General features: G+C 42.0%; 1 protein-coding gene across 1 annotated transcript in view; it reads left to right on the top strand.

The window, feature by feature from the left end:
* Positions 1-7992: 7992 nt before the first annotated feature.
* INSC (INSC spindle orientation adaptor protein) overlaps positions 7993-17331 on the top strand; it is a 134125-nt gene continuing 124786 nt past the window's right edge. The window contains exon 1 of the mRNA XM_065685879.1: positions 7993-8065. Coding sequence (XP_065541951.1) covers positions 7996-8065 — 70 coding nt within the window. The 5' untranslated portion in view covers positions 7993-7995. The remainder of the gene's footprint in view (positions 8066-17331) is intronic.

The raw sequence follows: 17331 nt of genomic DNA, 5'->3' as shown, positions 1-17331 counted from the left end.
TTGCTGAGAGCACTTTCTTTGAGGTCTTTTTCAGTCTTCAGGAACATTTAAGTAGATGAATGAAGCGAGGATTTCTGCTAGTTTCCCTTCATTTTTGTTAAGTTTGCCAGCTTTTTTGTAACTTTTGTCTTCTGCAGCAAAATTTTTCAGCTCGTATGGCTTACTGAATATATAACCACAAGCTGGTAAGTAGTAACTTCAGGAGGTTTGATTTGAAATGGCACTTCATTCTTTTGTGTACAGCTGTGGAAAAAGAATAAAACCTCTTTGTGCGGCTAAGAAAAGTAGAATACTTAAATGCTCAGTATTCGCCAGGGTTCTAACTGTAACATATTGTCTTTCAGTGGTGAATAAATACAGTTAACACATAGCTCAGCCTGTGAATGCAGTAGGGAGAATTTACTTGAGTAAGTTCAGAATTATTTTGCATCCAAGAGAGCTCTCCTCACTGCTGCACGGCATGCTATCCGTTTCCTGGGGAATGTGGATTGAAGCTTAGAAAGCACAGCAGGTAATGGGCTGCTCCAGTTGAAAAAGCAGAAAAAGCATATTCGTTGGTATATACAGAATGAAAATGGGAACAAATGGTAATTGTTATCAGTGATATTATTTGTTCACATTCTTCTGAGCTGCCGGTGAGCCTGAATCCATACCAACATCCTGTAAGAGCAGTGAGTGTGTTAAATGTGATATTTAGGCAGTTGAACAACTTTTTCTGTCAATGTATTTTGGACTGGAACTTTGATATGCTTTGAATATAAAAAAGGGAGATGAATGTGTATGTGGTAACAGTTTTTCAGAGTTCTTTTTTCTGTTTTTCAAGACTTCTGTTTCTGTATCTTAGTGTGTATTTTTGTATCGTTACTTTATTTTTAACCATATCTTCATTTTTATGTGAATGATCCTATCTCTGAAGTCTGTGGAAAATGAGCATAGCTCAGCCTTTAGGCACTTATTTCTGTATTTCTAAAACTTGCATACACTGATGCAAATATTTCCTCTTGGAAAGGGAAAACTATTACTGGATTAGATATTTTTTCTCAGTTGCATATGTGGCAATTTCTACAGACAGACTGAAAAAGCTTGTAATGTTATATCTATGCTTTTTGTTTAAAGTGGCTTACATCCAGATGGAGTGTGGAAGTGTGTTGGCAGTGTAAAGACAGTTCTGCCAGGTTCCTCCTAAAACAGGGCCATTTTCATCAAATCCTTTTCATCCTCTGCTTTTTCTTTCCCTCTTCTCTTTAACTAAATGAAGCATGTGGTTTAAAAGCTGATAGTTGCTAGAATAACACAAGATCTATCTTAATTTTCATAATATAAATTGTGTAAAAGGCCTCCTATCCAGGTTTTCATATTTTAAAGATTTATGCATACAGGTAAATGGTAAGATGAGTCTTACTGGAATTGGTTGACACAGAAGTATAATATTCACTTCAAAAATCTTTGCAGTTTCATACTGCAGTCCTTGGGCAGTTTGGTTTTAATTTGTTTGCTGAAAATCTCACCCAGAAATCTGTACACTGTGTTGAAGGTCAAAATTGTGCTGCACCTGTAGGAGGATACAAAAATGAAATACTTCATGGATCTCATAGGTCCATATAACTGTAGGTAGGTAGGATACTTGGAAGACTGAAAAATAGATTATACATTTTTAACACTTTACTGTCCTCACTAGTTTATTTCCTTCTCTTTGTTAAAGAGGAAATCAAAATATTTCTTTGCTTCTTTTATGCACCCTTGTACTCTTTCAGGTAGCTTTAAAACTCAGTGTTGTACAAGGTAAAATGTGTAATAAAGCATTAAGGGAAATGGAATTAAGATATGCAATATCTAATAAAGGGTATTAGTATTTATTGTCAGTCATCCTTTGTCCTATGTAAATTGTTTTTCTGAAGGACACTGACATGACTCTTGCTCTCTTTACAACCATCATTCTGTGCAGATGTGGGTTTTCCCCATTCACCTTTTTTTTTTTTTTGCTTGTTTTTGAATGCCAAATACTTACTGCTTTATTTTTGGCACAGAGTTCTGGTGATGAAAAAAGAAATAAAATGGACTTGAAGTAAATTCCTGGAGAGGCACATACAGGATGGCACAGCCATGGAAAGCTCCCTTTTTTTTGTTTTGTAGGAGTTGTGTACCAGTCTTCATACTGACTTAATGAACACAGGAGGAAGCACATATTTTTCTTGGGCCTGGAAAGCAAATGGGGTCTCACAGTGCAAGGTTTACTACCAGTGTAATCAGCTAGAGTAGCACAAGTGACTGCATGCCAACTTTCTTTTGCCTCCTGTGTACCTGGCCCAATTAATTCCATTCTTCATTCTTCAGTCATCCCCCCCAGGTGACTATTTGGGTTTAATGGGCCGTAAAAAGGGGTGGCACTGGTCCATATGGAAATGCCTTGTGGTGCAGGAGGCCTGGTAGCCCTTTGTAGGGGTCCCTGAGAGTGTCAGAGTACTGTCCAAAAAAGAAATTCAGAGCATGAGTACATGTGTTCTCTTTGTGATTGCTTTGGATAACATAGGTCATCAGATGAAAGTTAGACTGGTTTGGGAGAGCTGCACAGAGGACCCGATGGAGTGAACTTCTGTTAAATGCAACAGGAAAAACTTAAACTGGGATTAGATATTGTTTTCCTTACCTCTTAAGCAAGGAGATTTCTTCTTTGCTTCTCCCTCCTTGCCTGCCCTCCTCCTTACCTGCCTCCCTCTTTTATTCCCTCCCTGCTGTCCTCCCTCTGTCCCTCTCACCTTCTCTTCTTCTCTCCCTTTCCCTTCTCAAGTGGGGAATAGCCATAGCTTTTCTAATTAGATTCTAACTAACTGGGTTGTGCTTAGTTGCAAGTCAAGTAGCTCAGTTGTTTCCTTGCTATCCCCCTTGTTTTCTGGACTGCAATTCTTGCTCTGCAGAGGTCAATAGGGTGGGAGGTAGCAGTGGACAGATGATCTCATGAAAGATGCTCAATCTGCAGACCTCAGTCAAAAGAAAAAGTCCTGGGAAGTCCTCTACTGCAAGTGAAGCTTCACAGGAGAGAAAGTAGCTTATGCTGGGAACCCAGCAGAAGGAAAGAGATCCACTGGGTTTGGGTAGGATCATACTTGAAAATGCATTGAAAACATTTTTGCAGGCTTGTGACCTTTGGTAAGTCGTGGGAAATGGGCGAGGTGCCTGAGGATTGGCGGATGGCAAAGGTCACACCAATCTATAAGAAGGGCAAGAAGGAGGACCCGGGTAATTATAGACCGGTCAGCCTTACCTCCATCCCTGGAAAGATGATGGAACAACTTATTCTTGACTCCATCACTAGGCATATCAAGGATGAGGGGGTCATTAAGAACAGCCAACATGGTTTTATGAGGGGGAAGTCATGTATGACCAACCTTATAGCCTTCTATGAGGAAGTGACTAGGTGGAGGGATGATGGTAGAGCGGTAGATGTAGTTTTTCTTGATTTCAGTAAGGCATTTGATACTGTCTCCCACAGCATCCTCATAGATAAGCTAAGGAAGTGTGGGCTTGACGATCAAGTAGTGAGGTGGATCGAGAACTGGTTGAAAGGAAGAAGGCAGAGAGTTGTGGTCAATGGCGCAGAATCTAGCTGGAGGTCTGTGACTAGTGGAGTTCCTCAGGGGTCGGTGCTGGGACCGGTGCTGTTTAATATTTTCATCAATGACCTGGATGAGGGAACTGAGTGCACCCTCAGCAAGTTTGCTGATGACACAAAACTGGGAGGAGTGGCTGACACACCAGAGGACTGTGCTGCCATTCAGCGAGACCTGGACAGGCTGGAGAGTTGGGCGGGGAGAAACTTGATGAAATTTAACAAGGGCAAGTGTAGAGTCTTGCATCTGGGGAAGAACAACCCCATGTACCAGTACAGGTTGGGGGTTGACCTGCTGGAAAGTAGTGAAGGGGAAAGGGACCTGGGGGTCCTGGTGGATAGGAGGATGACCATGAGCCAGCAATGTGCTCTTGTGGCCAAGAAGGCAAATGGCATCTTAGGGTGCATTAGAAAGGGAGTGGTTAGTAGGTCAAGAGAGGTTCTCCTCCCCCTCTACTCAGCCTTGGTGAGGCCGCATCTGGAATATTGCGTCCAGTTCTGGGCCCCTCTGTTCAAGAAGGACAGGGAATTGCTTGAAGGAGTCCAGCGCAGAGCCACAAAGATGATTAAGGGAGTGGAACATCTCCCTTATGAGGAGAGGCTGAGGGAGCTGGGTCTCTTTAGCTTGGAGAAGAGGAGACTGAGGGGTGACCTCATCAATGTTTACAAATATGTGAAGGGTAGGTGTCAGGATGATGGAGCTAGGCTTTTTTCAGTGATATCCAGTGATAGGACAAGGGGCAATGGGTGTAAACTGGAACATAGGAAGTTCCACGTTAACATCAGGAAGAACTTCTTTACTGTAAGAGTGACAGAGCACTGGAACAGGTTGCCCAGGGGGGTTGTGGAGTCTCCTACACTGGAGATATTCAAGGCCCGCCTGGACAAGTTCCTGTGTGATGTACTGTAGGTTACCCTGCTCTTGCAGGGGGGTTGGACTAGATGATCTTTTTAGGTCCCTTCCAACCCTTGGGATTCTGTGATTCTGTGATTCTGTGAAAGAGATTAGTTCGTTAGTTATCGTTAGTTATTATTTCTACCTCAGCATGATTGTTTGTGTAGGTGCTCTACATTAAGTATAAATAGTAAGCAAGGGGCTTTCTTCAGTATTTCACAGAAATTGTGTGGAGCCAAGGAATGTATTTGATTACATATACGTCTCCCCCTGTGTCTTCCATTGAGATACGTTATCCAGAGTGTCAGGATTGAAACTGTTGATTGCAACTGGAGAAGATCAGATGGAAAGACCTGGAGTCTGTGAAACTTCATGGCTAAGCCACACTTCTCAGATCCTGTCTTTCTATGTGCATATTTCTGAGAATACCTTTGACATCCTTCCATCAGGCACTCCTGTATTGATCTTGTTAGCGTAAGAAAGAGATATTGCCAAACAGAAAACTAATAGTCTGTCAAACCCACTCAAATAAATCTACCGAGAGTGGTTTGAAGGAGGACTGAGAATCAGAAAGTTGGATTTCTGATTCTCATTTTGCTGAGTCATGGGGATAATACACCTGCTCTGTGTCACTCATTCATCTAGCAGATTTAGAACATCTTGTGAAAGTAAACCTGCCCAGCTCTCCCATCATATGCCACAGCCAGAAATGGTTGGGAGAGCTCCCATGGGGTCACAGGGCCCTCAGTGCCATGTCTGGTGGCCTAAATGGGCATCATGTCCCCTGACTGCAGAGGAAACAGGCAGCAACCCATTTAACTTCTTTCTCTTTGTGCTTAGGAGGAAAAAGGTCAAGTGCTCTCTGTATACTATTCCTAGCTCTGAAAAGTGACCATAGTGTTCAACAGACAAAATTACTTGCATGATGCATTTCAGAAACTGAAAATTTGTTATCTAAAATTCTTATTTTGGGGCCTTCGTTCCCAGTTAGATCAAGTGACAATAGTCTGGCTTCTGTGGTCCTGCTCACTCTCTCACATGGAGCTGCACATGCTAAGTTGTGACACCAGAATGCCAACTCATCAAAATTGCAATAAATAGAGTTACTGAGAAATTTTTGTTTGTCAGACCTAGCACACACGAGTGAAAAGCTACTTCTAGAGAAATGCTGCTTTTATATGCTCACATCCCCAGACAGTGTGCCTGGTAGAGCCCTAATGTAGTCAGTGGAGCAATGCTAATTTGTCTCTGGCCGAGAGAAACCCTTGTCATTTTAACTAAGTGAAAGCTTAAAAGAAAAAAAAAAGTGACTTTGTATCATACAAATGTGCCAGGAGAGCACTGAGATTACAACCAGAGATGCTGGCACTTTGGTCAGATTTCATTTAGAGACCTCTACCTGCAAACCCAAATGCACCACACTGTCTCCAAGAATTGTTAGGAAAATCCAGAATGCCCGGATGGTGATGGGTCACTGACAGCCAGAAACTGCTTGCTCAGATGCTTTCTGAGTCTTGGTTGGAAGGAGTTACAATCAGTGCTGGAAGGGAGCTGAAATAGTCACAGTAAGATTTCCAGAGGGGACTGTGCTGGCTGAGGTTGGGCTTAGTGCTTTCAGCTGCTCTTCTGCTCTCTTAAAGTGTGAAGGGTGTCACAAACACACTGGTTGAGGGGGAAACTGAGGAATGGCTCACACCAAAGTAATTTGCTATTTTCCCCGTCAAAGCATCCACAGATTTTGGAAGTCAGACCTGGCTTGCCCTGGAGCTGGGCACAGCGCGAGGTGGCCGAGAGTCACCCTGTGTTCTCTGTGCCAGGCTGTTGAGCTGCCCAGGTTGGGTGCACCAGCACCCACATCCTCGGTTTAACTATATGCATTAGCTGGGACAAAGATATGCTGCCTTTCCTTCCACTGAAGTCAGGGTTAGTAAAAGTGTGTTGCTTTGTTTTCACAGCGGAACAAACAGAAAAGGAACAAAAATCAGACCATCCAGGCAGGATGGGCTCTATCTTCCCTTAGGGGTTTGTCACAAGCGGACAACAAACCTCACCTAAGGCAGGACTTCCTACACTGCCAGGGCTCAAATCCCCTTTGCTTTCCGGAGCCATGCACCAGATGTACACCCTCTGTCACCAGTTCTGTGCCTCCCCTTGTGGGGATGCAAACTTCCTTGTCCATCTCCTGCTGTGGGCAGTGGCTGCCAAGGTCCCAGTGCTGCAGGGAGTCTGTGGCCCTTACTGGACCCAGGAAAGCAAAAGCAGGAGTGCTAAACAAACCTTTGTGAAAACTGATCCTCTCTTGGCTAAACTCTCAGTTCCTCTGTGGTGTTGAAGGTCTGCTAAGGGCAGCCAGACAACTTGTTTAGCTCTCTGCAGCCAGCTGTGTGCGCCTGGTGGGGGAGTTAAAACTCAGACAGTATGGATGTGTCTGTCTTAAAAGTGGATCATCCCATGTTAATCATCCCTCTCAGGCAGTGACATGGCACAAACTGCATTCATGGAGTCCTAGCTGCAGGAAAGAGATGCACTGGGGCTGCACCTGGTCAGGTATAAAAACTTAAATTCAAAAAGTGTCTTGGAAGCATTTCCCTAGAACAGAGCATTTCTAACCAGCAAGGGCCGCATTAAGAACAGCTTTTTTGCTAGCTGATTTCTGCTCTTAAGAGGAAGCTGCTTCCTTCCTCTCTCTTCATTTAATTCCTTTGCTGCTTTGACCTTCACCTGTGAGACTCGCTCACTGAAATCCTCTTGGGAGGATCACTGTCAGCTCTAATGAGCTGGCTCTCACTTTACACCAAACAGAAAGTGTTTCATTTGGACCAGTAGAATACATGGCCTTTTCTACTACCCTTAGTTTTCTTCTAGGGGAAAATGTTTTACTTTAATGTGACTGGAAGTGCGTAAAGTGGATTTGAAGCTGCAGATTTAAGTGTCTTGAATGAAGATGGTTATGTAAGACTTTTCTTTATTTATCAGTTGTACTGAAATGTGAGCAGTGTTACAGCACAGTGTTACATGGTCTGGTGGCAGTGAATTTTCTTTTGTTTCCAGTAAGAAGATAAGGGATATGCTGTGTAAGGGATGCACTTGGAATTTCTTTAGCAAACTTCACAGGAAGGTGTGGGGAAAGTAAGATTATTGCACTGAGCTCTTCACTGCCGATGCAGGGTACAACATTGCTTCTTGTTGGGACTTCTGCCATTTACTTGATTGCAAACGGAACAGCTTTTCTTTGTCATAGCTTCTGTTGTGTTTGTTCATTTGTTCCCCTTCCAGTGCTGTTTTGTGCTGACAAGTGCAGCCTGTGCTTCTCTACCAGCTTGCACAGGTGGGTTAGATTTACACTAATAAGCTTGGAAAGTGAGGGTGTGTGGTGATGAGAGTATTCATTTTTTTGTGTGCTTTTTACACAGAAGCTGGTGTTTGGGCTTTGACTTCACCAGCTTATGAAGTGCTGTTTTTAAATAATGTTTGACAAACATGAAATCAGTGTATGTCACTGACCAACCACTGTGGTGAAGAGCATTTTGAGCTAGGAAAAGAAAGTAGCAGCTTCAGTATGTGTGAGTACAGCCATGGTTTTTTTTTCTCTGAAAATGGAGGCTGGATAAGTATGGTTACTTCTGTGGATTTCACTCTGTGGTGATGTTTGGTTTTGTTTTGGGTTTTTTTTTTCAAGCTGGAACCAAGCCTCTCTGTGGAGCTACATGATGGTGATGCACCATCACCCTTTGGCTCTGTAGTAAAACTGTATGAACCTAGCCCTTCCTCTCATATAAAGTGAGGAAGACTCCTTGGTGATGCTTTTGAGGGCACTGGGTGCTCAGCTCTCAGGGCAGCTGAGATTTTTCTTGCTCAATATTGTTTGGAGGTATCTCCACAGCACTGTGGAAAAGCACTGTGGAAATGCCCTGTGGGCTCTCTCTTCCCTACATGCAATCCTCCATGAGCTCTGCAAACTTCTCCTGAATCACTGGTTTATTGCAGGATTGTTTGCCAGAGGAGGCTAAGGGACAGCAAGCTGCTAAGGGCATGTTATGGGAGGCTACTTTAGCTTTATCCTAGAGATCAGCTTTTCACTTCGCTGGCTGTGGAAGTAGGGAGGGGAGCTTGTCTCTTGCTTCTCTGGGCGTTTAGTTTGTCTTGAGATCTGTATAGGCTGGAGATTCATGGCCAAAATCCTTCTTTGTTAGCACTCTAATGTGAGCTCTAAACTAAGTGTTTGCAGTAACTGGGAGAGATGTCTATGAGAAAGCTTTTGAGATACTTGAATCTAGTTGTATCTCCACTATACTGCTCAAAGCTCAGTCAGACTGAGCTTTGAAACTGTGTATGTATGACAGATACATTTCTGTCGTCTACACCTCTATTTCTTAATGTGTCAGGAAAGGCCTGAAAACTTCAAATCCAGAGACCTGCGCTTGGCCTTGCTCTGTAGTCAGCATCCTTTACCGACAAAGAAATGGTTCTGGTTTTGTTGGTTCAGTTTTCTAGATTCTGTGTTGAAGTTCCTCTTGAATGTATCTGATAGATGTGTTTTTAAGGCTGTAATTTGCTTGCATCGATGGGTGAATTTGCCATGGTGAAACCTCACCCTAAGCACAGTACTCTGTGGCCATTAAGCTGCACAGCTTTGAATAATTGACTTTCTCAACAATGGCTCAAGTTTGTGGTTTTTCAAGTGGAACTGGAGCCCACAGAATAATTTTCTGTCCAAGCCACTGCCCAGGTGGGAATCACAGCTGGATGATGAGCCAAAATTGATATATTAAAAAAAAAAAAAAAAAAAGAAAAAGGGATAGCTTTATTTTCAAGAGATCTAGGGTTGAATTCATGTAAATTAAAGTGTATCTTTAAGTGTATAACTGAACAAACATACACCAAAACAACAACGGATAACCAGTCTGTAAAATACATGAGCAATTGATATGTTTCAGCATTCATTATTTGAAAATAAACCTAGGGAAACGAAGAAGATTCTTTTATGGTTAAGTGCCATTGTGGGAATGAGAGCAAGGAATTGGTGTAATTCCTTGCTGTTTTATTTGGGAAATAAGCAACACAATTCAAAAGATGGTTAAAACTTTGATAAAATTTGGTCCATGCCACTCCTTGTGGATGTTAACACAGACACTAGTTAGGCAAATGCAATGTTTCCTTGTGTTGGTAGAAGGCACCTGTCTACGGCTTTGCAGAGGGTTTATTCAGCTTTTTCCAGGAGTACTGGAACTGGGCAACCGAACACTTGCTAAAGTTTAAACAAACTGTGATTTATGAACTCAAACTTTTCTCTTAACTTTGTATTAGTTAGAGCTTCCTGTGACAGTCTCTGTCCTAGAGCAAGAAGACTATATAGCATGATATACCACATTTTACATACAGTGAGGCTATTGCAGAGTTTTTCCTTGACACAGAGATTTTACTACTTCTAGTCTCCATATTTGAATTGTAAAAATATAGGTCTCCTTAGCAATTAATGATCTAGATCTGGGTTTAGGGCATTAAAAAAATACCCTGGAGGAGCAGATGTAAAACATCAGCATCCTCAGATTGTCTAATTTAAAATATTTGCAACTTTCTTGGCTGGAATGCCACCTTACTCTCATCATTCAAATTGGGCTTTCTACAATCAGTTGTGAGAAAGCTTTTCTGGCCGGAGAATTACCTTTCTCTGTTCTGTGTGTTAAGGATTAACTGGCTTAGTAACTCTTCAGATTGTTTCCCTTGTCTAGCTGTGTTCCTCAGAAAAGTGATGTTGCTAGGCACCCAACCACTAAATATGATGGTCCTGAGTGCCCTGCTGCAGAGCCAACACCTGTACAAAGAAGTAGGACTACTGGTAGTAGTTACCATGAGAAAACAAAACAAAATGAAATCCCAACTGGGTGGACAGGCAACATCAGGTGATTTGACAAAGTAACGCAAATCAGTTTTTTTTTAATCCAAAGTATCATTTTAAAATTAATAATGTCTCTGAAACTTGGATAAATCTTAAGCACGCTGTTTGGTAAAGTGTCCTGTAAGCTTTCATTCCTATTCTGGGGTCCTCTACAAATGGAGAAGCAGTTAACTGGCTGTGAGATGTAGAATTTGGCAAGACAATTTTGCACCTCCTGAATATGTTTGACTTTGAAAGTCAAGCTGTTGGTATTTGTGATTGTGTACTACATGGACAGTGGGATTGAGTGCGCCCTCAGCGAGTTTGCCGATGACACTAAGCTGTGTGGTCCGGTTGATACGCTGGAGGGAAGGGATGCCATCCAGAGGGACCTTGACACGCTTGTGAGGTGGGCTGATGCCAGCCTTATGAAGTTTAACTGTGCCAAGTGCAAGGTCCTACACCTGGGTCGGAGCAATGCCAGGCACGGCTACAGATTGGGCATAGAAGAGATTTAGAGTGGCCCTGCGGAGAAGACATGGGGGTGCTGGTCAATGAGAAAATGAACATGAGCCGGCTTCAGTGTGCGCTCGCAGCCCAGAAAGCCAACTGTATCCTGGGCTGCATCAAAAGGAGCGTGACCAGCAGGTCGAAGGAGGTGATCCTGCCCCTCTACTCTGCTCTTGTGAGACCTCACCTTGAGTATTGTGTGCAGTTCTGGTGTCCTCGACATAAAAAAGGACATGGAACTGTTGGAACAAGTCCAGAGGAGGGCCACGAGGATGATCAGGGGACTGGAGCACCTCCCGTATGAAGACGGGCTGAGAAAGTTGGGGCTGTTCAGCCTGGAGAAGAGAAGGCTGCGTGGAGACCTCATAGCAGCCTTCCAGTATCTGAAGGGGGCCTATAGGGATGCTGGGGAGGGACTCTTCATCAGGGACTGTAGTGACAGGACAAGGGGTAATGGGTTAAAACTTAAACAGGGGAAGTTTAAATTGGATATAAGGAGAAAATTCTTTCCTGTTAGGGTGGTGAGGCACTGGAATCATTTGCTCAGGGAGGTTGTGAGTGCTCCATCCGTGGAAGTGTTCAAGGCCAGGTTGGATGAAGCCTTGGGTGGAATAGTTTAGTGTGAGGTGTCCCTGCCTATAGCAGGGGGGTTGGAACTAGATGATCTTGAGGTCCTTTCCAACCCTAACTATTCTATGATTCTATGTGCAAACCTACATTTCTACTTAAAAGCTAAAACTGAGGTTTTATAGCCAGGGATAGCCACAGGCAGGGTCATTTTTGACATGTTTGCCTTTTTTGGGAGTGGAGGAAGGGAAAGAGGGAATGGAGTTAAAAAACCCCAACAAAACAACAAAAAACAAACCAGAAGCTCCTCCACACCCCCCCACACCCCCCAAAAAAAACCCAACCAAAAAACCAAAGACCCCAACCAACAAACAAAACCTAACAAAGAAAAAGCCCAAACATCAAAACCAGGAGCTTGGCTCATGCCATGAGTATAAAATGTTTTTCTAAGGGTGTGTTGGGATTAATACATTCAAGCCCTACGAGAGTTCGTTTCAGTCAGAAAGCAGATACTGTATCTTCCTTAGTAAGCACTTTGGAGTTAGTATTCTCCTGCATGTACAAATCTGTACTTTCCTCCACTTCCTTTCTCTAAGCCCCCTCAAATCTGCTTTCCCTTTCTGTCTCTAAAATGCCTCCAAGCCCCAGCTATCTGGCAATCCAGAAAGTGTATGAATTCCCACTGGGACCTTCAGAACAGCTGTGTACAGGAAGATTTTCTAAGGTTGGATCTGTTCAGCTCTAGCAAAAGTTTGATTTGGACAATTATTTTTATAATATACTGGAGGACCTAACACATGTTGCAGTGAGGCCAGCAACGAAATGGGCCTGGGTACTACAGACAGGTTCAAAATGATGTAACATTGAACTGTAGCACTGGTAAGTGTTTTGATGTTGAAAGGTGGCAAGGTGACAAAAATAGTCTTTGTTTTGGTCTGCGCATCATGGTGATTGTTTCGACAGATGTGAAAGCAGAAAGACGGTATGTTGGAAATGGCTAGGACTACTATGAAGCCCTTTGCCAACCTGTTAGTGTTGCTTGTTTATATAAGGTTTAAAAATGGCAAAACAGTTTGGTTGTAGTTGTAAATGTGCTACTGCTACATCTTGCTTTTAATAAAAAAAAAAAAAAAGGACAAATATGCGAAATAGGGACGACAGAGATGTCACTTTTCTCAATTTGATAATGTAAATTTCTAATGTTTCTGGATCCTCTGCACTCCCTCCATGATGAAGGGTGGAAATTGAACCACCATCTCTATCTTAATGCTGACCTAAGCATGATAACAATTCAGATCAGGTTCAACGAAGATTTACAGAAATACGCTGGTTGTCACATTAGAGGCTGTTGTTACAGCACAGTTCCTTATCCAAACTAAAGCCAAAGTTGGAAGGATGCTTTCTAGGTGCTAAGGATTGTGCACTTTGTTACTGTGCTAACAAACAAAAGAGAAGAGTTTACTTTTTTTACAAAGAAACTTAGTTTGGTTGTCTTTGGGAGATTATTTTAAGACAAAGAAAACCAAGAGCCCTGTTCTGGAGGTGGAAGAAACAGGATTTCATGCTCCTATAGATCATGTTCTAAAAGCAATCCTATTAATAAACTGCAAAACATAAACACTATTTTGGTCTCTTTTCAATCATAGTTTTTAAGGGAAATGACCGGTACTCACCCTGTAGTGTTCAAAAGCAGCGCTAGAGATCATGGGCTAGTGCTCTGTTATTCCATCTCTCATCAAAAACCCCTTCATGCTCAGAAATTACCTTGTGACAGACATGATATAGATAATATTCTTCAATTAGAGAACATTCTGATTCTTCTCGTAGTTTCTTGGGGGTTTCCATGGATAAACACGCCATCTAAACAAGGTGCTCATAAAACATGCATTTTTCTAGTATGAAGTTATTTCACCAACACCTGGTGGCAGATTTGGAGCTATTACCACCATGAGGCTGGCAATTGTGCATAAAGGACAGATGGAAGAAGAATTTGGGGTTAATCAGGGTCCCTGTACTTTGAGTTCTCCTTTATATTTTCTGCCTTTATGATCCTGGCTGGGAGCTCTTCCACCTAATGAATGCTATGCTCTATGAGGTAATTTCAGTTTATCTCTAAAATATTGCATTTTTTGGACACAGCTAGGAAGGTGGAATTATTTGTCTCAATCATGTTGTTTGTTTCTATTTTCAGAAAAAAGTTATTTGACATTGTCAAAACCTGAGTACAAGAATCTATGTCATAAAATTATAGTAAATAAAACCTATCATAAACAAAAACATTGTTTAGCACTGTGAATCTCTGTGCTATTTGCCAAAGGCAGAATACAGTTTAACGGGCTTTGAAAATAGAAACATTATGTCGTGGTTTAAACCGATCCACACAGCTCGTCCAATCACCCCCCACCCTGACCCTCCCTGCTCCCGGAGGGATGGGGAGGAGAATCAAGAGAATGTAACTCCCACGGGTTGAGATAAGAACAGTCCAGTAACTAAGGTATAACACAAACCACTGCTGCTACCACCAATGATAATATTGATAAGAGAAAATAACAAGAGAATACGATACCACCGCTGAACGAGCACGACCCCCCTGAAGAGAGAGTGTGCCCTTCTGAGTAACTTTCAGTTACCTCCCTGGGCATGACGTGCTGTGGTATGGAATACCTCTTTGGCTAGTTTGGGCCAGGTGTCCTGTCTCTGCTTCCCCCCGGCCTCCCCTCGTCCCCAGCAGAGCATGAGACTCACAAAGTCCTTGGCCAGAATAAACATTACTTAACAACAACTAAAACCAATCGGTGTTATCAGCTCTCTGCCCAGGCTGGAAGTCAAAACACAGAGCTTGCACCAGTTACTAAGAAGGAGCAAAACAGCTCCTGGTAAACCCAGGACACATTAATCAGACCTATTTATATGGAAAATAAACAAGGCAATTCTTATCACATGAATAAATTATTCCCCTAGAATATTGTTTTGCATCATTATTACTTTAGGTACCATTTATATAATCTCCTAACAAAAGGCCTCTGTAACAGCTAGAACACCAGGTACAGAAAAGGCTCAAAATTCCTAGTTCCTTTTGAAAGCAAATACACTGTGTCAGAAAGAAGGGGTGCAAAAGAGTAAGGAGGTAGAACTCATTTTTCTTTGAATAAGACCAGGGAACTAACCAGGGGAGAATGGTTCTTATAAAAATGGTAATCTGTGAAGAGTTTTTCACACTGCCTCAAATTTACTTTGTTAAAAATGTATTCAAGTTGTCTAGAACTTTTTTCAATTTAAAATACTTTGTTTTTTCTCCCCCTATTTCCAGTTGAGGCATCTCCAAAATTCATTAAAGGAATGGGCACAGGGGTAACTGTTTTGAGGAAAATGAGATGGGGATGTGGAAGAGGGAATTATATTGCTAAAGAGGGAATAATGCTGTGGGAAGGAAGGAAGTGACACATCAGAGTGCTGTATAAATATTCTTTTAGCCTTCGGGTTGTACTAACTGAAGTGTTTTATTGGTTATTATGTATACTAAATATAAGTAATTATAATTGTGACTTTATGTGCCAAATCAGTCTATTCATTACTTGTTATGGATTTGATTCCATAAACACAGTGCCCATCAATGGAGGTGAGATCGTATCTTAAACACCAGACAAACTCTGTAATGGCTCCAGGTCTCTGTAAAGCAATGCCTGCCTCCCTTTGACCCAGCTGTCACTGTTACTTTGGGAAAGAATATTTTGAGTTGGTGCTGGTTCCTTTTTTTTTTTTTTTCCCTTTCTATTTTTTCCTTTTCCCTCCCCAAAGTGCCTGCTGTCCAGAGAGAGCACAAAGGCACAGACCAGAGTCTTCACAGAGCAGAGAGCTGTAGCTTGGCTGGCTCAATCTCTGATTCACTGAGGCTGAGCTGCTTTATGATTTCCAGTAAAAATGAAAAAGTACATTTGTCACAAAGGCTTTTTACTTTTATTTTGATTGCAGTGGAGCTTAAATGGCCTCAAACTGGGGCCAGCCTTTGTTCTGTCTTGTGGTTAAGTAACTCTGGCATTTCTGATAGCTTGCAATTACTGTGCAAAATATCATTTTTCCATTTCAAAATTTACCATTTCTCCATGCTTACTGCATTATCTAAGATACCACAATTATGTGCATCTGCAGAAAAAGGAAATGGCTGTGGTGTATCAGACAGTAGTGTGGAGAGTGTAGGGAAACGTATATTTGGGGTTCCTGTGATAGCTGTTCTTAGGAAACCAAATTTTCCTAAGTGTCTGAAGCCACAATTTTGTTCATTGGACATACTCCAATACCTTTCCTAGGAAGACTTCAGATCAGCTATTCATTTATAAATGTTTCCTACGTATATGTAGGAAGATAAATATGAGGCAAATTGCAGCAAATAAAAATTAGTGAATACCCAAGTCTTATTTAGTCATAGCCATACATGAGAATGGCACCCAGGAGTTAAGAAGGACCAATATATTTTTCTAAGTAAGCAATAGTCTCAAACACTGAAATTAAAAATGTTGTGCAAGGAGACCACTTCCTATGGGAACTGCTAAACCAGCAGATTGGCAGTGCCAAACCTGGGAAAATTGTGTTGTTTGGCGTTTTTGTTCTGATTTGCTCTTTGGCTTCCTGGAATTTGTAGAGTTCAAACTCAAATATGTGGTACTTAAAAGCAAAGCAAGAATAAATCCCTATCTTAAGTTTTTTTAAGGGGTCTGCTATTTATTTTTTCAGGAAATATGCAATCTGTATATGACACACTGCAAGTGGGAAGATGGGGGTTTTGTCATTGTCTGATCTCCAATACTCTGGGTTCCTGACAGCTTCAGTGTTGTGGAGACTGAGGGGTATTTCCAGATGAATTTGAATGTGTAAGATCTGCTGAAAGAATAGATGCAATTTTAACAGCCTTATGCGAGAAGTGTATAAACTCTTCTGCCTTTTGCTGTTGAATTAACTAGGGAAGTTGAAAAATTACAGCAGTCTTTTTTTTCCCAAAAGCTGTGTGGGATGACTATGGTACAGCCTTTTGTGTCTCACAGCCTTCTACTCTTGCAGGGCTAATTTGTTGAGATAATTGTTTTTAATAAGAGTTGAACTTTGCACAGGGATGTTGATTAATAGGTTGTTATACAGTTGTAGTACAAGGTGACTATCGCTTTTTGTTCTGATCTTTTTTTCTTAATGTTAACAGAGATGTAACAATGACCATGCTCAAACCCTTTGATAGCTTGATGTACTGGGATGGTCAAGAACTTAACTTTTTCTTTTTTGTTCCTCATGACTGAGCCTTTCATGGCTTCAGGACAGCTGGTAGACACTTTACTCCTCATAAAAGGTGGAATCAGCTGTGTTTATTGTTGAACTATAGAGTTGATTTGGGGAAGAACTGACTAAAAGCATCAGGGAAATAAAATCCTGAAGCATGGCTGTGACCATTGTTCGGCAGCCCATCTAATATAGAAAGTCTTGTCTCCTCCTCGAAGTCCTTTGGAGTTCAGGGCATGCTTGTCTTGGGTTCAATCTGCTTTCCCATGCCTAATATGTTCATGATCTATTTATGTTTGTCCTAGCTTATTCTGTGGCTTTGCTCATGTTTGTATCTCACCGGGGGGGGGGGGGGGGGGGGGGGGAGGAGTTACAACCCCTTTTCACAGCAGCACCACAGGTACCAAAAACCACCTCTCCCAAAGACCACACACAGCATTTTACATGGCTTCTGCTGTAACAAATCAAACGAGGCAGCCATCCATGTAGGACTTGTACGAGCAGACTTGTTTTACGTGAGTAGTGGTTTAAATAGTGCGTTAGTGCTCTGCGTGCCTGTAGTACCAACGAGAAAAAATCAGGACACAATCTCAAACTTATATTTTAAAA

Source organism: Lathamus discolor, chromosome 6 (assembly GCF_037157495.1).
Source record: "Lathamus discolor isolate bLatDis1 chromosome 6, bLatDis1.hap1, whole genome shotgun sequence".
Taxonomy (NCBI): Eukaryota; Metazoa; Chordata; class Aves; order Psittaciformes; family Psittacidae; genus Lathamus; species Lathamus discolor.
Note: the sequence above shows the minus strand (reverse complement) of the source record. Positions and strands in the feature narration are given on the sequence as shown.